Here is a 24,741-nt window from a genome sequence, read left to right as displayed (position 1 = left end):
TTGTAGGGCCTATGGCAATATCAGTCTGGTACAAGGAATAGCCCGAAAGGGCCAAGCCATATCAACAACAACTGACGAATCCACAAATATTTTCAGTGAGACCATATTCGCAATGTAAGATATTATCAACTCATGGGAGACCATTGAGTACGGAATTACAAGGGCCATTCTGCAGTCATCTAGAGGTATAACAGCGAATGAGGCTCGTCTCCTAGTTAACTGAGGATCACATCAGGACTAAGGGATCGACATAGAACGTATGCGAACACGAAATGTAGGAGGTGTTTCCAAATACGCTAATATATATCACAGAAAACAAAATACACCAAATGAAACTAATTGATTCAAACAACCAGATGCCCGACCACAAAGATAATACAACACAGAAAAGTCCTTTCCCAGGCTCCCTGGAAGCTCAAACATCAACTGTTTCCGATGAAAAATAAACCCCAGGATTCAGGTACGACGTCAGTGAAAGAGAGCCGTCCTTATCGAATGAACATGCAATATAAGTCTGGATACGATGGCCATTTCCGCTCTTGTGCCTCTGGCTGATGATCTCCATAGCCCGCTGGAATCCATCTACATATTGTCCGCGATGCCTCGACGCCATGAACCGTTGCAACCCGAGCGCGATGTCTGCATCTGAGCGGCCGTACCGGATCACGGGTAAGTACAGTTTCACGTCGGGTAACTGTGCCCCCGGTGCAAGGTTGAAATAATAGAGTAAGCCGCTGTAGTAGTCTTCAGGATGTGCGCGACTCGGTTGGAATGGATTCTGCACGGGTAGTTCCTCGTCCTGCAAGAATTTATCATGGAGCCCTAGGACCATGCGGAACAACGCCCACATCTCATCGATGGAGTGTCGAGTCACTGGGATCCGCCCACCCAGTGTCAGTACAGAGATGGCACTCGTGAAAGTTGTCATTGCCGTTCCTGCGTAGAGCTTTATCCGTGATTTTAGAGGCGAGATGCAATCAATTGCCAAAACATCGGGTCGTAAAGTGGCCCCAACCGGGTCCCTGGAAAGATATTCCATAGACTCATCTAGGGCCGTAGTATCTTTGTCACAAATCGGCCGCACAACATCTGCAAACATGTTGAAAGAGGGCATATCATCCAGAGTGGCTGGTGGGGTAAAGTACACCTTGGTGACTATTCCTTTTGGCGTAAATTCAAAGGCAACTGGCATTCGTGGCCTTCGCATCTGCCACGTACCTGCGTCTTCATGGAGGGGACCATCCGTCCAATGCCCAAGGCCAAATGAATCCCGAAAATGATGATACCATTCAAGATCCGTACTTGGCACTCGCTTTGCAAGTTGCACCAGGATTTCATCTGTGGCACGAAGCTTACCACCCACGATCCCATCGGCACACAAACCATCGCCCACTGGCTCCACGCAAAAACGAATCTCCGGATGGTCGTTCGCAGAGTTATTCCATTTCCAACTATATTCAATAGGGGAGCCGTCATAGGTGAGTATGCTTCGGCTTTGGGCGCACGCACGTGGCCGGCACGCATCAGGAAACCGCCCCATCCTTGGTAACACAACTGAGCGAAAGAACAAGAGTAATTCAATTTGGGTCATGGTGCTGTAGCCGGCTTCGTGTGCGAGTGTTGCTAGTTGGGGTCCGCTGAAGTCCCACCAGTCCTGGATTTCGTCTTTTCGATCGCTGAGCCACATTGACGCGATATCCCATGACTCGAGCCGCTTGGTTGGCCGCCCGTTGTCAAGGTCGTTCCGAAGAGACATAGTTCAATAGTCGCAATGCGGTGGTATTTGATGTGAGCTCGCAATGGTCACAGTGTAGTTGCAGTGTTGAACGGGAGACAGTCACTACTGAACTGTAGCTGAGCTTCCGGACTAGTTCTCCCTCCATCTGACTGTGATGAGGTAGAATATAAATATTGCTGGGACAGAGGCTAACCTTGACAGTAGAATTCCTGGAGGCAGTCGACGTAAGTGATTGTGCAGCACTGACTGACCGCTAGTGTGTGAGTAGAAATACAGATCGCTAAGTACAGACATATCTGCAATATGATCCCAACCGAACATGCCCGATCCACGATTCCAATCACTCCATCCCTGGGCTCGTGATTTACATCCCAACACATACGCAGATATTGCTGCACGAGAGTGGGGCAGGCTGAAAGGCCAGTCTGTCACCTTGCATCTCACCAGTTTCTGGCGGTGGGGGATGCGCACGCGCGTGTGTGGCAAGTGAAGAATCAGACCAGGGAAGTCTAGGCTAGCTAATATGGTAAGTTCATAAGTCTCAGTTACCCTCGGCGCGATGTCCGTTCGACATTAAGCTCTCGTGGTGACGGGAAGTCAATTCAAACGTCATTGTGCCCCGGGGTGGTTCCTTGAATCGTGAAAAGAATAGAATACTCATACGTACCATGGCAATCATGGGGCTAGATATTGCTCGATAGGAATAGCTTTATGGCTAGTTGAATAGACCGCCTGGTCGTGGACTTGATGGCTGGCCACAGGTCGATCACTTTTGCCTCACTATGGGGATCTAAAATTGATAGATTGGACACTAACCAATGTAGCATTTACAATGTTCCACGTCATCTTGAATATTCCTTAGAGGAGCTGAATTCGCCACAATGGCCCCGCTCGTCTGGCGATCTTCTCCTGTACGTAGACATAGCTGAAGCTGATAATTCTCGCTCTTACATGATCCTAGCGTAAAACCTCGATATAAGCAACCCCACTCTTGGGTATTCACTCAATATAAGCAATTGAAATACGTGTCTGAATTGATTCCCCACATACCATTGTTGGCAACTTCAAAATCGGCAAATCTCATTCTTTTGCTCAGCCTTGTATACGGAATTCAGTATACCAAGATATCAATCAGGAAATCAGTGAAGTGATAATAATCACATATTTATTTTTGAGCTTTGCCTACTTGTCCTGGAGTTTTACCTATATTTCCTAATAACAACGAACATATATCTAATTACGTACCTCATCTTCAGCCCTTGACTAAAGGAATCTACCAAGAGGACGATATAATAGTATCTGGTTATACTATATGCGACTACCGGGAAGGTACCTTCGGGTTTGGCAGGGTGTCTTTCAGACGATTGGGCGAATTGCATGTATAATAACACGGGCAACGAGGTGAAGAAAAGGACACTATCAGCCATGCATATTCAACAAATACAAGACGAACTGAGTGTTTCACACGGGCACGGGGTAAAATAAATGGACATTCTCACATGGACTCGTTATAATTAAATTCCTCACATGTTACGGCGCCGCCTTCGCACTCAATGCTGTGCTGAACATCCTGGTGTCATAGTCAGCCTTTACTACCCACAAAGTACGTGTACCTAATAGAGAGGGAAGTACGAACCAGTCATCGCTGCTGAAGGTATTGTCCAGGTAATTCCCAATTATTACCAACAACTGGATTGATTTGTGTGGTACCCTCATTACATAATCTTATGGATTATATCAAGGACTATCATGAGATGAGTACTGTTATGAGGGAAACGAAACCAGATTGAATGAGGCAATGATATCCAAATGGTCTATTACATTCTATTCGGTTCTAAATACTACAACAAGCTCTATCCGTTAATCCCATAGAATTCATATCAGTATAGTGAGAAGTGAAGCTATCCGGTCACAGTACCTCCTGTATACGAGTTGTGATATTTTCATAGTGCTATACACTGTAAACATCATCATATGCGAACCACTGACTACCCAACTGACATATATACTTGCTCCACCTTTTACATCACATCTAGAAGTAATGTGATATCATTTATTAAACATGGTTACTGTCATTGTGGACATATATTATCATAGCGTCGGGGCATATATTGCAGGCTTGCGAGCACCGTCTGCCAAAGGCCGTCACGGCGATACAACTCAGATCAAGTCCCGAATTATGTTCTCCGCAAATTTATTGAGCGGCTCGCAGCGCGCCGTTCCATTCTGCATGATATGTAGTCTCGATATGGTAACTGGCCTACCATGGACGAAACAGACCCGAGCCTGTGAGTTGGATTCTTGTCCAATATTCCAACTGGCATCGTTAGCTCCTGTTCATTGCACTTAGTATATTGTCCCTCTACTGGGGTCAAGGTCACCGGGATATTCTCGACAAGAGGGCTACATCCATGGTATCGCCTTCCCGACGATCACGAGACCGAACAATGGGGCACCAGTACTAGGCCCGCACACCGAGAAACAGACCTATACCTTGTCCACGAGCTATGTTGGCAACGACTATTGGGGCATTTTGGTCCCGGTGAGTTCCACTTTAGAGTGTCTGTACGAGGCATTGGAGCGTTTACCACCGAGAATAGGGAACACTATTGATTACTGGATGCCACTATGGAGAGGAGGTCAAGATGTTAGGCGCCCCGAATATCAAAATGATTTAGCACCTAATGGCCATTTTGGGCTGTCAAGTCTTGAAGAGCTTATGCGGTTTGCAAGAGACCCGCCGAAGCCTCTAAAGCCTCTATCAGAGCAGATAGTGTAGCCTTCTCAACTTTTGACAGATTGTTTTCGAGTACTGCCATCGGAGGTACTTGAATCGATTGCAGTGCTCCTTTTTACTCGTGACTTTCTGAGTCTTCGTCATGCATCACGTCCTATGGCGGTACTCTTTTGGAGTCCTACCTTCTGGAGGACAAGGTTCGACATTAATGGGGATCGTGGGTTTCTTCTTCCTATGGTCAGAGAGTTCACCAACCCCGGGCGCAGACGCGAGGTTGACTGGAGGCTTCTTTACCACTGTACCTGTAACCTGAACTGCAGATGGTGCTTTCAACTCGAAGTCCAGGTCTGGGAGGAGTTACGGTGGCTTCGAGACACAACCTTGGCTATTCACTCCGGCAGGGGTCGTCCGCTAGACTTTCGCGGTAGTGCTCTGTACCACTACTATAATACCATCTATCGCGATATATACGTGGAATCTGTCAAATTATTATTATCTCTGAGCTAAATCGCTATATCAGCCGTTCAGGACAGGGCCAACGTGTGTATAACCAGTATAGAATTCATCTTCGACGACCAACCAAGTCCCATGCTCAGCTATTCAACACCCGGAGCGAAGCAAACGACGATGCAGATGTCTCATCCATGTTTGAATATGTATGCCCATTGGCGGTATCCCGGAATCCGAGTGACAATAGACATTAATGACTTTCGAGGGATTGTGTGCCTATATGGGCCGTACGGTATCCGTGGTGTTACTATAATCTAAGGGTCGGGGGTATGGCAGAGAGACGAGCCACCGTATGAACAGCACCGATACTGTGTTGGCTATAATGTTTACGGCCACCTAAGTATACCAATGCATGCATCTTCCGTATCTCTAGACAAGGTTCGGCATGTAATCGCGCTGCTTGATGTGAATCGAAACGCTCCTCCACCTAGATCTAATTACAAATTCGCACCTCTCATAAGCCCGTCCTAACCTCCTCTGGCAGAAAAGCAAGGTGCTCAGTATAGGCTTCTTGGGTGTAGCAGAGAGGGGTTTGAAGGGATCCTCGAAGCGAGACTAGAGGGCTACCGTGCCTGGTTTGAAAGCAAAGCGTCTCATTCCAGCCCGTCTTACCTTTCGCTGATTTTTCGAAGAGTGATGGGGGACGGCGGCATCCTGAATAGCTAAAGGAATAAATGTATCGCTATTGTGAAAGTAGGCCTGGATTCTGAGTAGTGGCTCTTGTCTGTCAGTACAGTACTGTAGAGTGAACATGCTATTAACAGCGACATTCCACTTGCTAGGACGCTGGCCGGCAGTTAAAGTGATAATCACAGCAAGAGACACGGAGTGTTATAAAGTATCTGGCACCTAACTACAACACGGAGGGATGGGTCCATGTTGTTTTTGTGTTATGGAGCACCAAGAGTTACCATGTGTTAAAATACATTGATTGTAAATGCATACGATGTTATCCGCTGTAGAGATATAGTATTTAGGGCATGACTTGAGGGCTCGAAATTGAGCTATATGGGACGTTTAGCAACTGGAAATAACCAGGTTTTGAAGGTTAATTTGGATTGGAAGGAATTAAAGCCAGTTGAACCAACAAATCAAAGCTGTTATCTATGTAATGTGGATGGAATACTGGACTTGGATATTTTCCTTTTTCATTCTCTTTATCCATATCTATCTTTGTTGTCCGATGACTTTATTTTGGAGCGGTAAGTTCCTGGGTTCGAGGAGTGGTCGTTGTATTTGAAGATATATAATCCGGTGATGAGGAAAATAATTAGAAAGGAGACATCGTCCAGCCGATACCTCAGTGCCATATGACATTATAAAGAGTCACTATTGAATCAATTCAGGTCATTAGGCCAAGTAGTACTAGAAAGGTGCAGGCGCTTAAGCATATGCATAAGCACGATACATACTTAACACAGCGCAACCGAGGCTTTATATCCCCCCATCACGACTGACAATGGAATGGAACACAAGAGGAATATTCCCAGCGCGACGAAGAACATATCGACAATATATCAGCTCGGACGATGATATGATTAAGGAGGCGGCATCCATGACACAGGTTAATCCCGTGGCGCGCCAGCGAACCCCTGCCATGTTGTTAATTAAGCAGCCGAAAGCTTTGAAGCAGTACCAAACCAGTTCCTTCTTACGAGAGGCGGTGAGGTATCTAGTTTACAAGGGAGAAGGTAAACTAGTTATCGAAGCTGGCTTGAGAGAGATTGACCATAGTATTAAGTCTATAGCAATCAACATGTGTTTCATTGGGACGTGAGTATTCCCCAACGCGTCGGAAGGGTAGGGATAGTTCAGAGGTTGACTTCAACCAGAACTATGGTTTCGATATTCATGAAGCTGTGGATGTGGGAGGCAGGCGCTCCAGCCTGACCACGACATTGGCTCTCCATTTCGTACAAGATCAAAATCGGGACGACGTGTCGCCGGTTACTACTCGTATCAAAGAAGTCGAGGACGATGGGATCTTCCATCGCACCAGTGTTAAGCCTAACCCTATCTCCGATATATCCCAATTCTCGTCCACCTTGAAGCATAGTATTGACAAAGCAAATGCTGACACGATATTGGAGTTACTACAACATAAACACGACCATCTTGCGTAGGATAAGGACGGCTGGTGCGCCCTTGACTACGCCGCGAGGACAAACAATGAGGATGTCTGCCGGACACGAATTTGACTAGAATGTCTTCAAATCAGCCAGCAGTCAATCGACACGTACAATCACACGGGCGCCACTCCACTCCAGTTTGCGGTCACCATTGGGCGTTTAGGCACTGTACGAGTTCTTCTAGAGGCGGCGGCAAATCCATATGCCACTGATCACTATCAGCGCTCGCCACTCTTCATAGTCAGTGAGGGGAACCATCTCCAGGTGACTGAATTTCTGCTTTCATCCAGAGTACAGATCCCTCGTGATGCTACGGCGTGGCTGAAGGAGCTTCTGCGTGAGACCAATTGGTGCAACCGTAAGATGAGAAAGCCCAGAGTGACTGATCCATTTTCTGATGATACTGTTCCTGCCCGTTCTCAACTTCTGTCACTTGGCTAAACGAATGATATAGTGCTATTAGACTGTTGAAAACCCTCGAGGGAAAATGCGATGACCTAGAACTTTTAGATTCTGAGCCTGTCTATCGATGTAACCCTAGCTCAGGCGTTGTGTAAACATTGGCTTCATGTCCGACCTACTATACCGAAGTGTTCCAAACTTCGTCACACCTTTAACCAACATGTAACTGTCACTGTTGCCGATACCGATATGTTTTCGAATTAGTCCAAAGACTTCCCAGAACCACTTCCTTAACATTAGATTACGGGGACTTTCGAGAATGGGCGGTCTTTGCAAGGTCTGCATGGTCAAATGTTCGATTATGGTTTCCCTCCCCAGTGATTGGGTCTGTTCTCTGGCTAGACCTCAAGTAGACTTAAACTTCCTTTGTATGCTTTTGTGACTGGTATATCTTGTGCAACCTTGCTAAGTTGAGGATCCTACTATATGACTAAGGCAAGATGCCTGCATTTACAGTTAGCCTTAAGCATTACATCCCTTGTCGGTATACGAGCTTGCTGGTCTGCTCTGAGATATCCTGTCGTGAACCTTGGGACAAGAGCCTGACAGAACCTGAGAACGGCACCATCGAATATTGTGAACTGAATCTCACGAGTCGTACAAACGTTGATAACCCTATACAATACCATCCCCATGTCAGCAACGCTGAAACCAATGGCGACTGTTGATAAGCGCGTCACATCATGGCTTCCTCTTACTTCAAACTGGAACTTACCATCAGGCTGTTCGACAAGCTTTCACATCAATGCTGCTGCACTGACTGCGTTCGATCCCGAATATGGCCTCGAAGGTGACCCATTGGTGAGATGTGTCCCACCAGAGGTAGTTGCCTCGTCGAAGCAAGCGGCTTTAGGGCAACCAGACACCTCAATTAGCCTAGGGCCCCTGACCTGTCCTGATTACCTCTACACGGCGGGAATTTCAGTGAAGGATGGCTCTAGCACACTTGCAGTGTGCTGTCCTTCGTACGTGCATCTATTTAAACGAGTACACATCTTGCAGCAGCTGATCAGAAGTAAGGGGGTATATCCGCGAGATCGCAAGCCTATATGCCCAGATGAACGGGGACTGCTTATCAAGCGTGTCCTCTAACATTGTACTGACCTTTGGGTCCACTGCACCAGAGGGCTCTAGGGGCTGGATAATAGTGACAACGACCTTGACCACAAGTTCGACTGTGAGGGCGATGGCGGTAATGGGATGGAACATTGACACTTCCGTCTCAATTACGACCAGTACAGCAGTCGCGGCAACCGCAACAGAAACCACTGTAAATACCTTTTCGGCGAACATCCTGCCCAAAGGTGGTTCCATTATGATCAACTCCTCACTCGTTAGCACCCTGTCCGAAGATTCGTCAGTTTTAGCCTCCCCCTCGGCGATAGGTCTCTCATCAACTATCTCAACAGCATCATCCTCGACAATCTCTAGATCATTCACGGATTACGGTCTATCCGCGGAGGATAAAGCAGGAATTGGTATCGGAGCTGGGGTGGTTGATATTGGACTGGGTGTACTGGTGGTGGCTATCTGCATCCTGGTACGAAAGCAGCGACGTTCTTTGATGCGCAGATCTCCACCTTCCAATAGCTCGCGAAGGGGTACAACACGGAGAGCTGCAAATCAGACCCCGCCAAGTCGTACAGTCCACGAATCTTCAACTCCGAAAGTGTCGTCACTTCCTGCATAGACCGTGTCATCGGCTTGCAGCTCCCCGAGCAAGCCAATTGGGGAGCCACGAAATATTATAGCAGAGGCATAGCGGCAGCCTGGTAGGCCAGAGTAGCTTTATGCTCATGTCTAGACTGAATGCTTGCAGTGCCTCATTGGTTCTTAGCTTGTCTGTAGGACCTCCTCGATGTTGATTTTGCTCTCCTTTTGTTCCTGTCGCAAGGGTTTCATCTTGTCTTTTACTGAGTCAATACTGAATTACAACCTACCATGTTGCACGCAAATAGCTGAAAATCTAACGACATTATCTTTTCATCTATAGTAGATACCAGATAGACAATACTCCACTCCCTCAAGCTATAATATGCATAGTGACGCATATTCCGAAATGCCGACCGGCCTTGAACCAGTGCGTTCTATTATACCTCTCTCGTCATAAACAGATACTCATCGACATTTGATCTGTAGAATCAAAATCATCTAATACAGTCTCCTAATGACCTTCAGAGGACCACACCTAATTGTCGACACTTAATATCTATTCTGGTGCGTGCTAATCTCCCGTTTGATGGCGATTAAGATATTATGTATCTCATTCCGGTTCGAGTGAACACTCAAGGTCACTGTATGGCACGGATCGCTACATGAGCTAGCTGGCCGTAGTCGTACTAGCAGAACAACCGAACGGCCGTCGCAGATTAACCGCGTTTCTCGGCCAGATAGAAGTTACAAGCCTCTCCAGGGTAGGATACCCAGCAGAACTACGAGGTTGACACCTAGACGCGAGATGAACCACGTCCGCAGAAAGTTCAACAAACTGACCCGAAGCCCAGTCGTTAACATCGGTATTAACAGCATGCACCGGTCGATCCCACGCAATCCTGGGGGCTCCCTCGGGCGTCTTGGTGGACCTACCAAAGCGAGACCCCTACTCGCAGGGACTTTAAGGACGTTGGTCAACGTGACCATTTGCGAAGGGACAGGAACCTATCGCGGAGGAAGAGGCTTTTGCGGAAGCCACAGAGACCCGGGGGCATCACCGCGACCTCGTCCGGCCTATAAGCCGGATTAGCACTGTTTAGTGGAGGGGTATAACTATTGCCGGATAATATCACCCCTTCCCCTTCTGTTGGTCCACGCAGCCATAATTCCGCGGAGGTGATACGCAAATAAGGGCCCTTTATTAGTTTACCACCCGTCGTCTCCTTGCTAGATATGGTTTGGGCACAAACAGACTGAAAATGCAGACTACCCCTGGCGCTACGCTGGCTGTGGGCACTCACGTTTCCACTTGGATTTCATGCTGGCAACGTTCAACCGAAATTATGGTAACTGCCATTCTCTCAAAATCCATATACTCGCCTCCCTCCTCAGCTGGGCCAGTGACTCGGACCATCCACACTCTAAGGCCACTGTGGACCAGTTCTGGTTCCGTCTGGCTGGGAGATATTCCTGGCATCGTACCCCTTGGTCATCAGGTTCTTTCTTCACACGACCATTATCGGCAGGTCATGAGCTAAGCCTCTCGTAATTGTCTGCCAGTCCAGAAATATTAAATACCCGGCGAAATATATGACCTAATGATCTAGCTGCCACATGGGGAGCGCTGGGGAAATTCATCATCAGCCGGCGCGTTGTAGAACCATAACAGAACTGGACCCCTCTCGATCCAATCAGCTTCCTGTTTTCGCCTATGCTTTCTATAATAACAAGGGGAGCATTGTGCAGCAACATATATGGCTCTCCTTTCGGATTAGATCGCTGCCTGATTACTAGGCGCTTTACGGCCCCGATTGTGGACCAAATACCCTCAGGTGTACCCTCCGGGAGTTTTGACTGAAAGGCGCAACACATCGTCTATTGGTAAACGGGCTTATTGAACCATTGAAGATGTGATTGGGGAAATATCTGTCGTAATGGCAATGGAGGCTTGGAGAATCAGCTCAGGTTGAAACATACAGAACCCTGCATAATTCACATTTAGGATGAAATATTCGAGGTTAAATTTACTGGATCGTTCTTCGGTGGTAATGATCCAAATTTCCGTTGTCTGCAATCACATCGGCCATTACCGCGTCCTCTATGTGATAAGCTCCAGAGAATTCTCCGCATGTGCACGGTGCCGGAGAAGGAATCTAGAGGATTAGGCACAATGCCCAATGCCATGATGAGTGTGTGTGCCATTATGCTTGAAGTACGATATACAGGCGCTAGATGGTCGGTCATTTTGCAGTTAGTGACATACTAATTTGTTCATTCTCGGCCACACCCTGAGTCTTAGTTGTCCGCCTCTATCAATATTGAAGTGTTTAGCCTGGCAGAATTAGTTGGAGCTGCCTGGGCTACACACTTCTCATGGTGAGCTCCTCCAAGCTTGAAAGCCGTATAAATTGTATGTTTACCTCCTTCTGTGAGTGACAGGGAGCTTTGGATTCCATTGACTCTTCATGGACTGTCCCATGTCACGTTTGTATGACCTAGCATAAGCCATGAATTGCCCTTCGAGAGCGGCCATGTATCCTCGACTTAGAAACTATTTGTCTCCCCTCGTCACGTCTCCTAGATTGTGGCTCCGGAACGTGGAAATGAATCTGCTCCTGATATGGGGAAATTCCAACCATCAACCACGTAAGCTCGTTATAAGCATTGGGTCAGAGAGCTAATAGTCTATCGCCGTACTGAGGTGCCCAAGGTCCTGAAGCTAAGCAGCAGTATATTTCGCTCCGTTGATAGAGGCTTCTAGTTAGTATGTATGGACACATAGCGAAGCTCGCCACATGATGGTATCTTCCTCGAGCTTTGGCGACAACTGACACACCGTCTCAGGAGCTGATCCAGCTCAGTCGGGGGCAGGCATGACTGGCAAAGAAAGACAGCTCACAGGTGTCGACTGGGAACATTGCGCGGCGGGCTAGCGGACGCAACACCATTGGTGTGTCGAAGACTTTAAGAATTAATGCTTCGAAATGCTTGCTTTTCCGCGTCACAAAGTTTGCTTTTGGAGAGGACAAAGTGGTTCTTGAGGAAGCCACAAACTAGTGAGCATTGACACATTTTGATGAAATACACCTTGTTACCACAAGGCATAAAACTGTCCTCCGTTGCGGTTCGTTGTTGTCAACCGATAGGACATCACTGTAGCGGGAAAGCAATGCGCATGGGGCTTGGATGACGGAAAAAACTGGCTATATTATTGAATGCTGTACAAATATTGGCACAGCAAGACACACAGGCCATATGGAATCATGTCAAGACTCACCAGAGAAAAATATATATACCATCTAAAGAGTTGAAATCCTGCTGTGTGGCGAGGGGAGGGTCAATAGGAAATAGAAGGAGATTAATATAGACAGCCATTAAGGGGTATCTCTAAAGAACTCTATATGCTTCAAAATGTGAATACGAAAGGTTGTCAAAGATGTGAAAGAATACATCATTCAATCATGAACTTCCTCATATCTACGTGGAATGACATAACATTCCTCGGCGTTCAGATTCAGCCTGAACCACACTCAGCTTAGCTTCATCCATTAGTAGCTGGCGCTTTCATCACCACTTCCACCAATGTTGACACTGTAGATCACTTTCTATAGAGGTCCACGCAGGGTATCAGTAATCACAGCAAGGGGCGGACATTATCAACGGCGAACTCCACTGTGCTAGCTAGTCAGTTTTAATTCGTCTGGCCAACCGGAATGAATTAGGATCATGAATAAGAAGGACACCTGGAAGTGATGGTCGATGTAGACATTAATTATCTATCTTCACATGGACTTCAAGGAATGGCCGAATGGTGGTGAAGGATTATTTACGCGTATCATTAGTTAATTATGGGTAGTACTACACACCAAGATAGAAGACCACACTTCACGTAACCCTTAGCGAACAACCCATATTGTGTAGTACTATTATGACCTATAATCTAAGATCTAATTATAGATTCATTCGGTGATGCAATTAGAGCTGACAGTAAGGAACAGACCACCTTTGACTGGTTATCCTCCATGCTAGTGAATTACGCCCCTGTGATTCATGGGCAGGGAAAGAATAATAAATGTCCAAAAGAGGAACAAAAGAGTATGCTTACCATATGAAGTAATGATCATAAATTTCCAAATGGTCTATTTTGGGTATATTCCAATCATGACTGTGTTACAATAAATCTTTATTTATAGAGCGTACTAACATGTGTGTGTGATACACGCTTGGAGTGAACAAAGCGCTGTTCCAAACCAGACCCAAAGGACAAGCCAATACTCCTACACTGCTACTGATGGTAAGACCATGCTCTAACATGTTTCATATGTGACGCTCCATTAGAGGTCAGGAATTCGAAGTCGGGGGTTAGGCCGTTGTGTCATATCCCCAAACAATGCCGTACGGATCGGCTGTGCGCCTCTAAAAATAACTGGTAGACTCCCAACTACTGTAGATAGAATATGACCTACCAGTAGTGAACATGCTTATTCTCTAATGTTTGGTATATCAGGATGTTGTCCTCTCGGTTCGTATATCTCATTCTGCAATGAACGATATCACCTGTAGCCGTCTACTACGTTCTTGATATAACGACTTGCGGAACAGTAGTTATCTCTGATGGTAACATATGTATGCCATAAAGGGCCCAGGAAGACAAGCTAACGTCGTGCGATTAGCAAAAGCTCATTATTCATCCAAAAAAGAATTCCATCTCCACTAGCCACCACCAGACAAGGTCTAACAGCCCTGGCCTTAGAACACCGCTACTATGGCACCCTCCGACTCTGCAGGTCACCTCTGCGATTGTACCTTCTCCATGCTTCCCGAGTCATCCAAGATAGGGATGATTGTCGGTATCCCATTTGGAGCTATCTTCCTACTTGCTATCGGGCTCTATATCGGGTTTGTCTGTCGGCGCAAGGACCCAAGACGTCAAAATACTGCGCCCCCTCGGAGCAGAACACCTGTTAATATGTTCAGTCGCGCAATTAAGGAGAAGTTTCCAGGGTTAGTAGGCGAGCTACCTGGTACGGATATGCACACAGCAACCGGCACATCCAATGTGAGGCGGGCTTTCTGATTATGGAATTGTATGGCCACAACATATACATTCAATATGTATTCGGCTGTTGAGGACTATGCTTGAGGGGATGAAGTCTACAAAATATTTTATCTTTCTTGCTCCTTGCCTCTACGTATTTTTTTTTTTTTTCCTGTCTTTCACTTTTTGATTTCCTTTTCTTAGTAACATATTCTTAACGTTACTTACCTGACATATGCTGTGAAAATACTACAGGTCCGAAAATAAAGGCAAGCACTTGAGAACCAATATCTTGTATAGAAGCTTAATACGGTGCGATAGAAAGGAAGTATACTATAAATTCTTAATTATCTCCCTCCTGATCTCTAAATGGCCAACCCTTCTCCAACAGCGCAATACCTTCTTGGTCTCCCTCAGCAATTGCTATCAGGGACTCCATGAGTTTCACGACTTTCTGCCGGGCAGACTCATAATTTCCATTGCTGATCCAGCCATCCTCACTAGCACCACCAATCTGCTCCCTCCACAAATTTACAACCGGATTCAATTGAAACAACTGTTCCTCCTTCTCGAAGAATTCCTCTAGTTCAGCATTGGTAAACTGTACAGGACAGGTCACATCCTTTGTATCAGGCAGGTTAGGCCAGTACTCAGTCATACGGATTAAGGCCCCCTTCAAGGTCATCAGGTTTCCACTCCACTGCCTCCCTGCCCTGTCTACAAGGTGTTGCCGAGGATAAAGCAGGGGATCCCTTAGAGCACTGAGGTGTGCTTTATTCAAGCCGCTATTGAAGAGACGATAGTAGTGCAAGAGAAGGCGTCGTCGATGGAGCTCATCGGCTTCCATCTTTGCTTCTCCCGAGAGGGCTTCGTAGTCAGCCGGAAGTGATGGCTCCTTGAGATTCGGGGGTTCTTCGGTATCTAGGTTTTCAAATGCTCGTGGATAGCCTGCAACCAGGAGACGCGGCTCGATTGTTGTGTGTTGCCAATCAATGATGGAAGAAATAGCACCCGAGTCGGGACAAATGAGAATGTTGTTGGGGTTTAAATCTGGATGGCGAAGAGTAGGCCGATTGAGCGGGCTCTAACGATCCTGCGGCAGCAAGTACGGAGCCAATTTGAGGTATTTGTTCAGGAGTTGGACATAATTATCGGGATGCTGTTCTCCTGAAAAAAGTCCATTACGTGGAAAGTGAAGCCTTAAACCAACTGATGCTTGGATCTATATGAACACTCCTAAGACCTCGGCTTTAGAGGCCCCGATGATTAGCAAATAAAGAAAGGGAGAATAGTTAGTTGACGTTGACACGACCCGATTGATTTTCCGATTGGGGTCTCCTTGATCTAGAGCTTCTAGTCGTATGTACAGGACAATGCTGTTGGAGACCAAGTTACCTTAAATGGGCTGTTACTGGGCAGTGATAGACCAGACTGCAGCCATCGCTGCGCAGTTGATGAAGTAAAGGTAAACAAAAAGTATTTGAGATTCTAGACCAAATCGTAATAGCAGTGTATTTATCATTTTACGAAATAGTTTCCGGACACATCGTCCTAGACGAAGATACGAATTGCCTAAGGGTGTCAAGACATTATTCTTTTTGAGCAGAATATAGTCTACTGATGCTAGTACCGGTGTGAACCTTCTGGACTTCTGAATCTCCGAAAGATCTTACCAGAGAAATTATGAGCGAACGGAGACTTGCATAGAGCATGGTCGGCGTAGTGAGTTATCTCGAAGCTGTCACACATCAGTGACGGACTGAAACATCTTTGCAGTCTCAGTGGCTGGAGTGCCGATGAGTCTTTTGGGCTTCAAAGCGGTATTTGCCTATTCTCTCCAAATTCCAGTTGAAGTGAAAACATACTTGACAATTAGGCTAGGTTCAGCGAGGCTACGATGGGCACGCGGAGCACAATCCCATGAGATTCATGGGAAACAATAGGCACACGGCCTCCTCGATCCTTAATTATCCTAGTTATCTAACCTCCTCTTTCTGATGCATGATCCAGGATCATGAAAGTGGGTATCAGAGACGTTCCATGGGAAATCAGTGCATACCTTCAAAAAAGCCTAGCTGCACCTGAGTTGGTCGAAACTAGGGTTGGAGTAGTTGGCTGGCGGTTCCTTGGTTAAATAAGTGAGTTGTATGTCTCCCACTACCCAACATGAACCATTGAAATGCAAAGTATTGTCCAAGTATAGGCGGCATTCTACGACATGTGGTGGGTAGCTGTTGAATGCTAACGAAACGACTTCAGCTCCGGTGGTAAACGAACGTTGCGACCATTCGATGCTCTACACGGATGTACCCCTCACGGTGGGTCAAACATGCATATTTGCAGCATGAGAAAGTCAAGGAATTAGATTGAAGACCAGAGAGAAGTGTCGCTGGCTAAATGCGACAAAATGCAGCCGTGAAGGACCATGTCATCACCTGTACTCCAATCAGGCTTCGTGCATTCCGTTGGTGTGGCGCATCCTTTCCAGCGCTGCATTATAGCGCCCAATCAAACATTCCTTGGCAGGATAGCATGCATGGGACAGATCATTCCTTGCGTTGATGGCCCCACGAGCTGGAAGCTCTCAGAACCAAAGCTGATATCATTCGGCAGAGAGATGCGTCGCATAATGGATTTCCTTGACAGCTACCAATGTCTTGCATACTGAGGGGTTTTAAACCTGTATTCTTTTGCAGGTAGCATCGTGATGACAAAAGTACCATGTCCGAAGGGTGTCACTCAGCTGAACTGTGGAATCCATGTGAGTGGGGAAAAGCCCACTATTCGAGGAAGAGGAAAGGATGAAAGATGGATGTACGGTCCTTCCTCTAGGCATATTTCCACGCTAATGCCCGTACCGTGCCATCAGAGCTATGACCAGATTGTTACTGTTTCCTAGCTCTCCCCACCACCCACTGACCATTTGACAGCTAAGATAGGTGATTGAATCGCTGTGTGGGGCCAGGCCTATGTACCGGCATGCTATTCACGGCACCGAGCTGTCTAGTATGCCATGCTCTCTGGAACTGAAGGTGATAGCTATAGTGGTGAGGTCTTATCTCAGCATAAGGTAGGATTAACCGACTCGTTTGAGAAGGGCCCATTAGCCTAGTATCCCATAGCGGAAGGTGTAAATCTGCCACGTACATCGAGTGCGAAATCCATGATCACGATCATCGAGACCCTGATTGTCTTGCCCGGGAAAGAGCCCCACGACTCGGAATCCACGGAACGACGCTCTTGTTTCACGTCGATTGGCTTCCTACCTTGACTCCAATAATTGGATGCACATCAGAGATGCATATGGCTGAGGGCCACGTCAATCATGATATTAATTCATGCAAACCCCTCATACCTTCAAGACAGGGTCAACGTCATCGACCATACCATACTTTCTGCGATACACTGTACGATGGAAGTGATGCAATTCTGGTTATCACGCTGAGCATGACGGATTGATTATAAAAACCCCCAAAAGTTTCCCCGAAGAACAATGAATCCGCCATTCTTCATAGCTTTCAAACTGAACAACCCTTCCCAGCACCATTCCGCCATACATCCATAGCAATCCGCTTCATGATGCAGTCAGTCAGGATTATACCTACCTACATCGAGCGTGCCCCAGGCGCCCCAGCCACGGGAAGTTCCCTTCACAGTCACGGGCATTGGATGCCCGAGAATGTCGAGCTTCGTCGAGCTTGGCTTTCAAGCCTGTTGGACAAGACCAAGGCTGAAATCCCTCGGAAGCTGCGTGATAACGTGGAAAACCCAGTTGAAACGTTCCGAAAGCTGATTGAGAATGACTCAACCCTTTACATGCTCGCCCATTCCATGTTCGACGAAGTCCCCGAGAAGGCCCCGTACGATAGGGACCCGACTACTCTCAAGAAGCAGGTCCGGAACTACAAGACCATGCTATACCTCTTCAATACCCTCCTCACTGAGGTGCCTGAGTACTTTTTGAGACACAACCCAAACGTACCCAGCGGTCTCATCGGGTTTCCGTTCAACATCATTGTTGACTGGCCCATGGGTACGCCAAGTGGACGCCAATTCTTCTTGGATACGAGAGTGAACAAGTGTCTCAAGGATATTCTGAACAAGTGGAATGAGTTTCTCAAAGACCCTACAGCGCAGGGTAATGGTAATAAGGGAGGCAACCAGGCTCTGATCGATGCTGGGTGGAGTTCCGACGCGGCAGTCGAACAGCTGGTGAACAAGGCGAATGAGTCCACGACTGATAAAAAAAAAACTTTCTCGGAGATATTCCAGCACCCTGCGAACGGCACCCAAGAGAACTTCTTCAACTATGCTTGTTGGGATGATTTCTTCACTCGAAGGTTCAAGGACGGTGTTCGCCCCGTAGCTGACGCGGCTGTCGTCAACGCCTGCGAATCATTCCCTTTGTCGTTCGACACTGATGTTTCGCGTCGCAACACTTTCTGGCTCAAGGGAACACCATACTCGCTTCATGATATGCTAGGAGCTACTCAAGACGAAAGAGTTGCATCTTACGTTGACGGCTTCGTCGGCGGCTCAGTCTATCAAGCCTTCCTGAGTGCCGACTCCTACCACTGTTGGAATGCCCCAGTTACCGGCAAGGTTGTATATCGCAGCCTGATTGATGGAACATACTTCGCCGAAACGGCTGCAGCAGGATTCGGAGGGTCGAATGGTCCTGACCCAGCAGGTCCAGACGTATCCCAGCGCTATATCACCCATATTGCTGCACGTGGTGTCCTCATCGTTGACACCAATGTCACAGGCGGCGCAAAGATCGGGATGGTTGGTTTTGTACCCGTTGGAATGTCCGAAGTATCCACATGTGATTGGTTTGACAATACAGAAGAAGGAAAGACTATCACTAAAGGAGATGTCATCGGGGCTTTCCATAGTGGTGGTTCCACTCACTGTCTTATCTTCCAGCGGGACGCTGTGAAGAAGTTGCAATTCATTCCCAAGGCACAGTACCCTGAGATCGCAACTACTAATTTGGCTGTCAATAGCGAATTGGCCAAGCTCACCTCTTGAGGTGTTTTGCTACACTTCGTCTAAATTGTGACAGCGCTCTCGTTCTGTGAGACGTGATCTTGTTTCTAGCTTTAGGTATTCCAATTCCATGTTGATTTGTGACAAGACAGCCCCCAATTCATTCCTTTGAGCCTTACCTTCACGGGTTGCGTAGTGACTAGACTTGTTGGTGTCAGATGTTTTTTTGGCCTTGCATAGTCGCTTAAAGAGCTAACTACTAAATATATAATCTTTCATTACAGGTCCTGAGCCTAACACCTATGCTAACGATGATTACTTCACTTTTCCGGAAAGCCCCGTAGGCAGGTTGATTATGGACAATAGAATACCATCACTAATGTTCCCACACGAGAACAGGTTTCACCGCGGTCCCTTCCTTCATGCCCTTCAATGCCTGTTTATATTCGGCGGCCTAAGAATTTTAAAGATGTCAGTATGCCTAATGGGTGTCGCTCCAGGACAGATGGCTAGTGTCACTAACATCAAAATACCGGACCAGCTGGTCGACTGGGAAGCGACCTTCGCGATACCATTGAATCATTTGCGGAATGGCCTTCGTCATTGTTAGTATCGAAATTGCGATACATTTAATCGTAGAAGAAGAGGGCTATCATACCTTGCTGGGAATACAATCACCTTCAATACATCCTATTATCGAACGACCGGACTATCATTTACAATTGAAAATGGTTAATACTTCCTGGAGCTTGAAAAGAGGGTCAGGGTCACTCACATTTATATGCTGCACGACATCGACATTCAGCTCATACCCTAAGGGAGGAACCCCAATAAGCACCAGTTTGCCTCTTTTCTGTGTAGCCTGGAGGCTTTGTTCAATCAGAACGGGAACACCTGTGGTATCGATGACTACTGACGCCCCTGAGGGAAATAGTTGACGAACGGCATCCTTTAAGTTTGGGTTATCAGGGGTTCCTGTGTTGATGGTATGTGATGCCCCTAGTCGTTTGGCGTGTTCCAGGCGCGCCTCAACCTTATCGACAACAATTATAGCTTTGCATTCACGGATTTTAGCTGTCTAATTATCTTGTCATCAGTCCTATGAAAAACACAGAATGGAGCACTGAGAAAACCATACCATAAGCGCTCCCATCCCAACAGCACCCAGCCCCAAGATCATGACAACATCATCCGGGCCAGCATTAGACGAGTTCAAGATGGCGCCCATTCCAGTTTGGAATCCACATCCCAGTGGCGCAAAGAGCTTGAGCTCGTCTTCACTCTTAATCATATCTTTAACGTTGACAACGCTGATTTCGCTCGCCAGACTGTGCCGGGCAAAGCTAGACTGGCCAAAGTATTTGGACCAGGGCTCTTCCCCATTCTTACTGATTTTCATTCCTCCCTGCCGTCCAACGTAATTCTCCCCGGCGAACGCCTCGCAATATGCAGGATGCGCGCTCTGACACGATGCACAGGATGAACAGGAGTAGTAAGAGAGTAGAACTGGATCTCCAACCTCGACGGACTTGACATTCTGACCTAGTGCGCGTACGATACCGGCCCCTGTTACCGTTTAGCATGTCCGAAACCCGAATATTTTATCTATTTATCTAGCTCATCTCGCGGCTTATACAATCACGGGGTTTTGTGGATTATCAAATACCTTCATGTCCCAGTATCTTTGGATACTGGATTCCACTTGTCCCAGTTGGTACAGATGATAGAACTATATCCGTATGACAAATGCCTGTCGCGCGCATTTCCACAAGTATTTCTCCCTCACCAGGCGTATATACCTCGACCTCCTCCATCGTCCAGTTTATGCTCAGTGGCTGCTCGGGCTCACGAGCAACGATGGCGGTTGTGGTAATCATTCTTTATTTTTTTTTCACAAGGTTCTCTCACAATAAGGGTGGATTAGGAAGGCTAAGGTGGTTTGAATGTTTCTTTTGGTCACAGTGGAGACCATTATCTGATAAATAAACTAGGATTTCTCCTGCATGCCAGTTAAGACTTGTTTTGGCGCGGGGTTGAATAACATACGTGATGAAGCTTATCTTTATGCCTCGGCCCGATACCTAGGTTAGAGATTTATCCACATTAAACAGCGTATAAGTCACTGTTCGCCCGGTAGTGGATGGTTTTTGATGAGTACATTCTGTTGTGACTTAAATTATTTGACCCATTTGTAATGTATGGTTCCTGTGCTTTTAGGTATCATACTTGGTAAGTTTTCATTGGACTCAGTCATGCATTCTTCAGGTTGGTGCCGGAATCAACATATCTTGGCAGGACCGTTCGATGAAACAGATTCTAATTACGCTTGAAATGAGTGCTAGGAGAATACGCTAGAAAATTAAAGGCCATGTAAATGGGAAAGAATCATTCCTCTGTGATATAACCTAATTAACTTTGATTTATATAGTGTTGTATCCTGCGGTTAGAAGGCTAATCCCTCACGCATTTCCACATTTCCATACATAGAATGCCAAGACGTCACAGTAAAAGCAATGCAAGCGGATTGACTTATGGAATATTGACTGCTCTGGCGAATACGCAATAAATGTACTGTAAATGGCCAGGTTCATGTAGAGTTATACTGAACAAGTTTCTTTCACACGTTCCGGAGATTGTTTATCACCTCTCACGGAATACCAACTTCAAAGGCGCAGTTACCAGAGTAAATGTATCTCTCTTACCATCCAGGAAATCCTCAGTTGTTTGCCCTTGGGCAAATTCAACATCATATCTCGTCAATATCTCGGCAGTCACGCGACGGAGCTCCATCAGGGCAAGTTGCTTCCCAACGCAGGAATACGGACCTAGGTATATGCATTAGTATCGCAGAGAAGAAGCGCTCTGAAAGCAATTGTCTCTATAAAAATCATGAGTCCGTCGAACATACCCGCATTGAATGGGATGAAGACGGACGCGTCTTTTACGAGCTCCGGCTGTGTCATCCATCTCTGTGGAAGGAATTCGTCCGGCCGGACAAAGGCTCGTTCGTCTAAAAGTTGTAAGCATCCCTTTGTATTGTGTAGGTGATTCCGTAGGTTAATCACCTACCTCGAAATAATGTGTGCGTCGGTATGCACACCATCACGTCACCAGGTATATACTTATCACCGATCTGGAGACCCTCCGGAGGAGTCAATCGTTGGGTACCGGATGGCACAGCAGGATGCAACCGCAGGGTTTCATTGATAAGTGCGTCCAGTAACTTAACACCTGTCACTTTCTCCTGGGTCAACTCAGGCAATGCGTCTAGTTCTTCCTGGAGCTTTGCTTGCCAGGTGTGATCGACCACGAGATGGAAGAACAGATTAGTCAAGGTGGCAGCAGTAGTATCACTACATATATTAGTCTATTGTGAATTGATAACGATTAGAGCGCGTGAGTGAGCCCCCTTACCTTCCTGCAACAATAATCAGGTATGCGTCACCGTGGAGGTCAAGGTGATCCTGCTTCGTCTTTGGGCCATTTTGAAAAGCGTCAAGGATCCAAGAGAACACGTCTGGGCGATCTGGGTCATTCTGCTGAATTTTAGTTTGTTTTTCTGTCATAAAACCGAGAACCTTGTCATACTTTGATTCTCTCCTCCACCCTGCCTCCAACCCAATCCCAGAACTTGAGGTAATCCTTATTGAGAATAGGGATTCTTTTGAAAAACGGAAATAGCCATGTCAGGTGGCTAAACAGACCAATACTCTTCATATCTGCATGCAGCTGAGTCGAGAAGTATGTATCTTGCCCTCCAGCCAGCATGTTAAAGGATTTTCCAAAGGACAGATCGCCCATGACATCGAAGCTGTAGTAATTGAACCACTTCGCCATATCCATCGGTTTGCCAACATTCTTGCGGACAGCTTCAAGAAGCTGCTTGGCGTAATGAGAAACACGAGGTTCATAGTCGCGCAGTGCTGAATTACCATGGGGTTAGAACACATGGAGCATGGGGTAATACGGCATATTCACGCACCTTTGGAACTAAAGCCCTGATCCCACACCTTTCTGCGGCGTGCGTGTTCTTTTTTGTCTCTCGACATTTGGAGAGATACTCGGGGCTCCAACACGGTATACCATGGTCCTTTGGTCACTTTGGCCTGGCCACTGTAGAGGGCTTTTACGGCTTGAGGATCGGCAATCGAGAGTTCAGTCGGACCTATTAAATATATCATGAAAATGTGTTAAACCGGTAATGAGAAGCAGCCAGAACGAGAATTACCTAATCGAACATAGTCGCCATACTGCTGATGCAGCTTTTGAACCTCCTCGTAGAGATGTAGTCTCTTGGCAGAAAGTGAGGTCACGTAGAAATTCGAAAGCCTGGCAAGAAATGGCCCGGGGAAGCCGCAAAGACGATGCCAAAAGGCGCGATAAAAGAGCATACTAGCGTAGACTCCGAAGATGTGATATAAGATGACTGCAATTCCCCATTTCGGACGCGTGCTAACCGGGAAACCATCTAGTAAATCAGCACGTTCCAGATAGACGAGGGTTGCACCAAGTAGGGTGTATATCTTCACGATACGAGGCGCTTTAATGTCCCACTCGCCGGATCGATAAAGGAGCAGGTGCGTGGCCACGCCGCTGGAAAATGCCAAGATCCACAATGTATCCATTCGTACAATAGATGTGTTAGATCAATGAGTATTCCGACCGTCTTGGCCCTTCCCAGTTCCTGCCTTTTTTAAGACGCCTATATAACTCTGACAACGGCGGCTATTGCTTACGTTGCAACATGTTCTTCGCGCCTTGAACGAATGAGGAGCTGCGCGTGGAATGTTGTGGATAACCGAGGCCCGGCCCACGGCGTCAAAAGCGGGCACCCAATCCTTTCGTCAGCTTGTGCACTTCTTATGCAGCTTGCCCTTGGCTCGGAGGACCGGGGTTACATTTGTGCCGACGATCAGCGTCGTTCATAACCTGATATGTTCGGATGGATCGACGACCGTCCTTTCGTATACTGAATTACCTTTAACCCCACAGTTTAGTTCCATATTTAGAGTTAAACCAACCGGAACTGCGGGGAAAGAAAGACACTGATCTGAACTCGGGAATATCGCCATTATGCGAACTGCATCTGAACTCCCACCCAGATGCGTAGGGTGTATCGGTTGTAGTCTTGACCATGAGCACACATTTCTTACCTAACTCACCTCGTCAGGTGGTCGACGGGTCTGCAGATATTGCCCATGGACAAAGAACCCGGCGAACCCGTCGGGCGGCTCTTGCATGCCAGCATTGTCGACGTAGGAAGGTGCGTTGTAACCTGGCGATCGAAGGGCCACCATGCGTCAACTGCCGTCTGGACGGCTGGGCCTGCGTTCTCCCTCCGAGAAAACTGCCTCGCTGCCTTGCACCAAAGCATGAACGTGACAACGATCGCTCGTCGGAAAGCAGGCTTGAAGATGGTTCCCAGGATACGCACGACACTAGGGAACAGGGAAGGGATAATAACGCTGTCTGCCTGAAGCCGGCA

At 47.0% G+C, this 24,741-nt stretch overlaps 8 protein-coding genes across 8 annotated transcripts; 4 read left to right on the top strand and 4 right to left on the bottom strand.

Annotated features, from left to right (window-relative positions):
• Positions 1-148: 148 nt before the first annotated feature.
• F9C07_2283892 (putative prenyltransferase) lies at positions 149-2,393 on the bottom strand. Its single transcript, XM_041286042.2, has 2 exons — positions 1,932-2,393; positions 149-1,843 (listed from the first exon to the last, which is right to left on the bottom strand). The coding sequence occupies exon 2, from the start codon at positions 1,754-1,756 to the stop codon at positions 416-418; it is 1,341 nt and encodes a 446-aa protein (XP_041146668.1). The 5' UTR covers positions 1,757-1,843; positions 1,932-2,393; the 3' UTR covers positions 149-415.
• Positions 2,394-6,444: 4,051 nt separating this feature from the next.
• F9C07_2244623 (uncharacterized protein) lies at positions 6,445-7,793 on the top strand (the record flags this gene model as incomplete). Its single annotated transcript, XM_071510033.1, has 3 exons — positions 6,445-6,648; positions 6,818-7,104; positions 7,204-7,793. The coding sequence occupies 3 exons, from the start codon at positions 6,445-6,447 to the stop codon at positions 7,553-7,555; spliced, it is 843 nt and encodes a 280-aa protein (XP_071366634.1). The 3' UTR covers positions 7,556-7,793.
• A 225-nt stretch (positions 7,794-8,018) lies between these two features.
• F9C07_2244622 (uncharacterized protein) lies at positions 8,019-9,352 on the top strand (the record flags this gene model as incomplete). The annotated part of the gene is made up of 3 exons (XM_041292274.2): positions 8,019-8,541; positions 8,597-9,116; positions 9,167-9,352. The coding sequence occupies exons 1-3, from the start codon at positions 8,210-8,212 to the stop codon at positions 9,350-9,352; spliced, it is 1,038 nt and encodes a 345-aa protein (XP_041146667.2). The 5' UTR covers positions 8,019-8,209.
• A 4,642-nt stretch (positions 9,353-13,994) lies between these two features.
• F9C07_10499 (uncharacterized protein) lies at positions 13,995-14,306 on the top strand (the record flags this gene model as incomplete). The annotated part of the gene is made up of 1 exon (XM_071507435.1): positions 13,995-14,306. One exon carries the CDS (start codon positions 13,995-13,997, stop codon positions 14,304-14,306), a length of 312 nt encoding a protein of 103 aa, XP_071366633.1.
• A 304-nt stretch (positions 14,307-14,610) lies between these two features.
• Positions 14,611-15,114, bottom strand: F9C07_10500 (uncharacterized protein; the record flags this gene model as incomplete). The annotated part of the gene is made up of 1 exon (XM_041286041.2): positions 14,611-15,114. The coding sequence occupies one exon, from the start codon at positions 15,112-15,114 to the stop codon at positions 14,611-14,613; it is 504 nt and encodes a 167-aa protein (XP_041146666.2).
• Positions 15,115-17,843: 2,729 nt separating this feature from the next.
• F9C07_10501 (phosphatidylserine decarboxylase family protein) lies at positions 17,844-19,298 on the top strand (the record flags this gene model as incomplete). Its single annotated transcript, XM_041286045.2, has 1 exon — positions 17,844-19,298. One exon carries the CDS (start codon positions 17,844-17,846, stop codon positions 19,296-19,298), a length of 1,455 nt encoding a protein of 484 aa, XP_041146665.2.
• A 670-nt stretch (positions 19,299-19,968) lies between these two features.
• F9C07_2069108 (chaperonin 10-like protein) lies at positions 19,969-21,133 on the bottom strand (the record flags this gene model as incomplete). The annotated part of the gene is made up of 3 exons (XM_041292280.2): positions 19,969-20,334; positions 20,395-20,822; positions 20,923-21,133. The coding sequence occupies 3 exons, from the start codon at positions 21,131-21,133 to the stop codon at positions 19,969-19,971; spliced, it is 1,005 nt and encodes a 334-aa protein (XP_041146664.2).
• A 482-nt stretch (positions 21,134-21,615) lies between these two features.
• On the bottom strand, positions 21,616-24,065 carry F9C07_2283888 (putative cytochrome P450 oxidoreductase). The gene is made up of 7 exons (XM_041292279.2): positions 23,485-24,065; positions 23,239-23,421; positions 22,845-23,179; positions 22,671-22,792; positions 22,326-22,609; positions 22,165-22,266; positions 21,616-22,081 (listed from the first exon to the last, which is right to left on the bottom strand). The coding sequence occupies exons 1-7, from the start codon at positions 23,879-23,881 to the stop codon at positions 21,897-21,899; spliced, it is 1,608 nt and encodes a 535-aa protein (XP_041146663.1). The 5' UTR covers positions 23,882-24,065; the 3' UTR covers positions 21,616-21,896.
• Between the last annotated feature and the right edge of the window lie 676 nt (positions 24,066-24,741).

The sequence above is a fragment of the Aspergillus flavus genome, chromosome 4 (assembly GCF_009017415.1).
Source record: "Aspergillus flavus chromosome 4, complete sequence".
Classification (NCBI taxonomy): Eukaryota; Fungi; Ascomycota; class Eurotiomycetes; order Eurotiales; family Aspergillaceae; genus Aspergillus; species Aspergillus flavus.
The sequence above is the reverse complement of the archived record's forward strand: the minus strand, read 5'-3'. Positions and strand labels throughout refer to the sequence as shown.

Coding starts and splice junctions, on each gene's coding strand:
- F9C07_2283892 (XM_041286042.2), bottom strand. CDS start 1,756: ATGTCTCTTCGGAACGACCTTGACAACGGGCGGCCAACCAAGCGGCTC.
- F9C07_2283888 (XM_041292279.2), bottom strand. CDS start 23,881: ATGGATACATTGTGGATCTTGGCATTTTCCAGCGGCGTGGCCACGCAC. Junction 23,422..23,484: donor TGGCGACTATGTTCGATTAG/GTAATTCTCGTT, acceptor TATATTTAATAG/GTCCGACTGAACTCTCGATT. Junction 22,610..22,670: donor CTGATTATTGTTGCAGGAAG/GTAAGGGGGCTC, acceptor TAATATATGTAG/TGATACTACTGCTGCCACCT.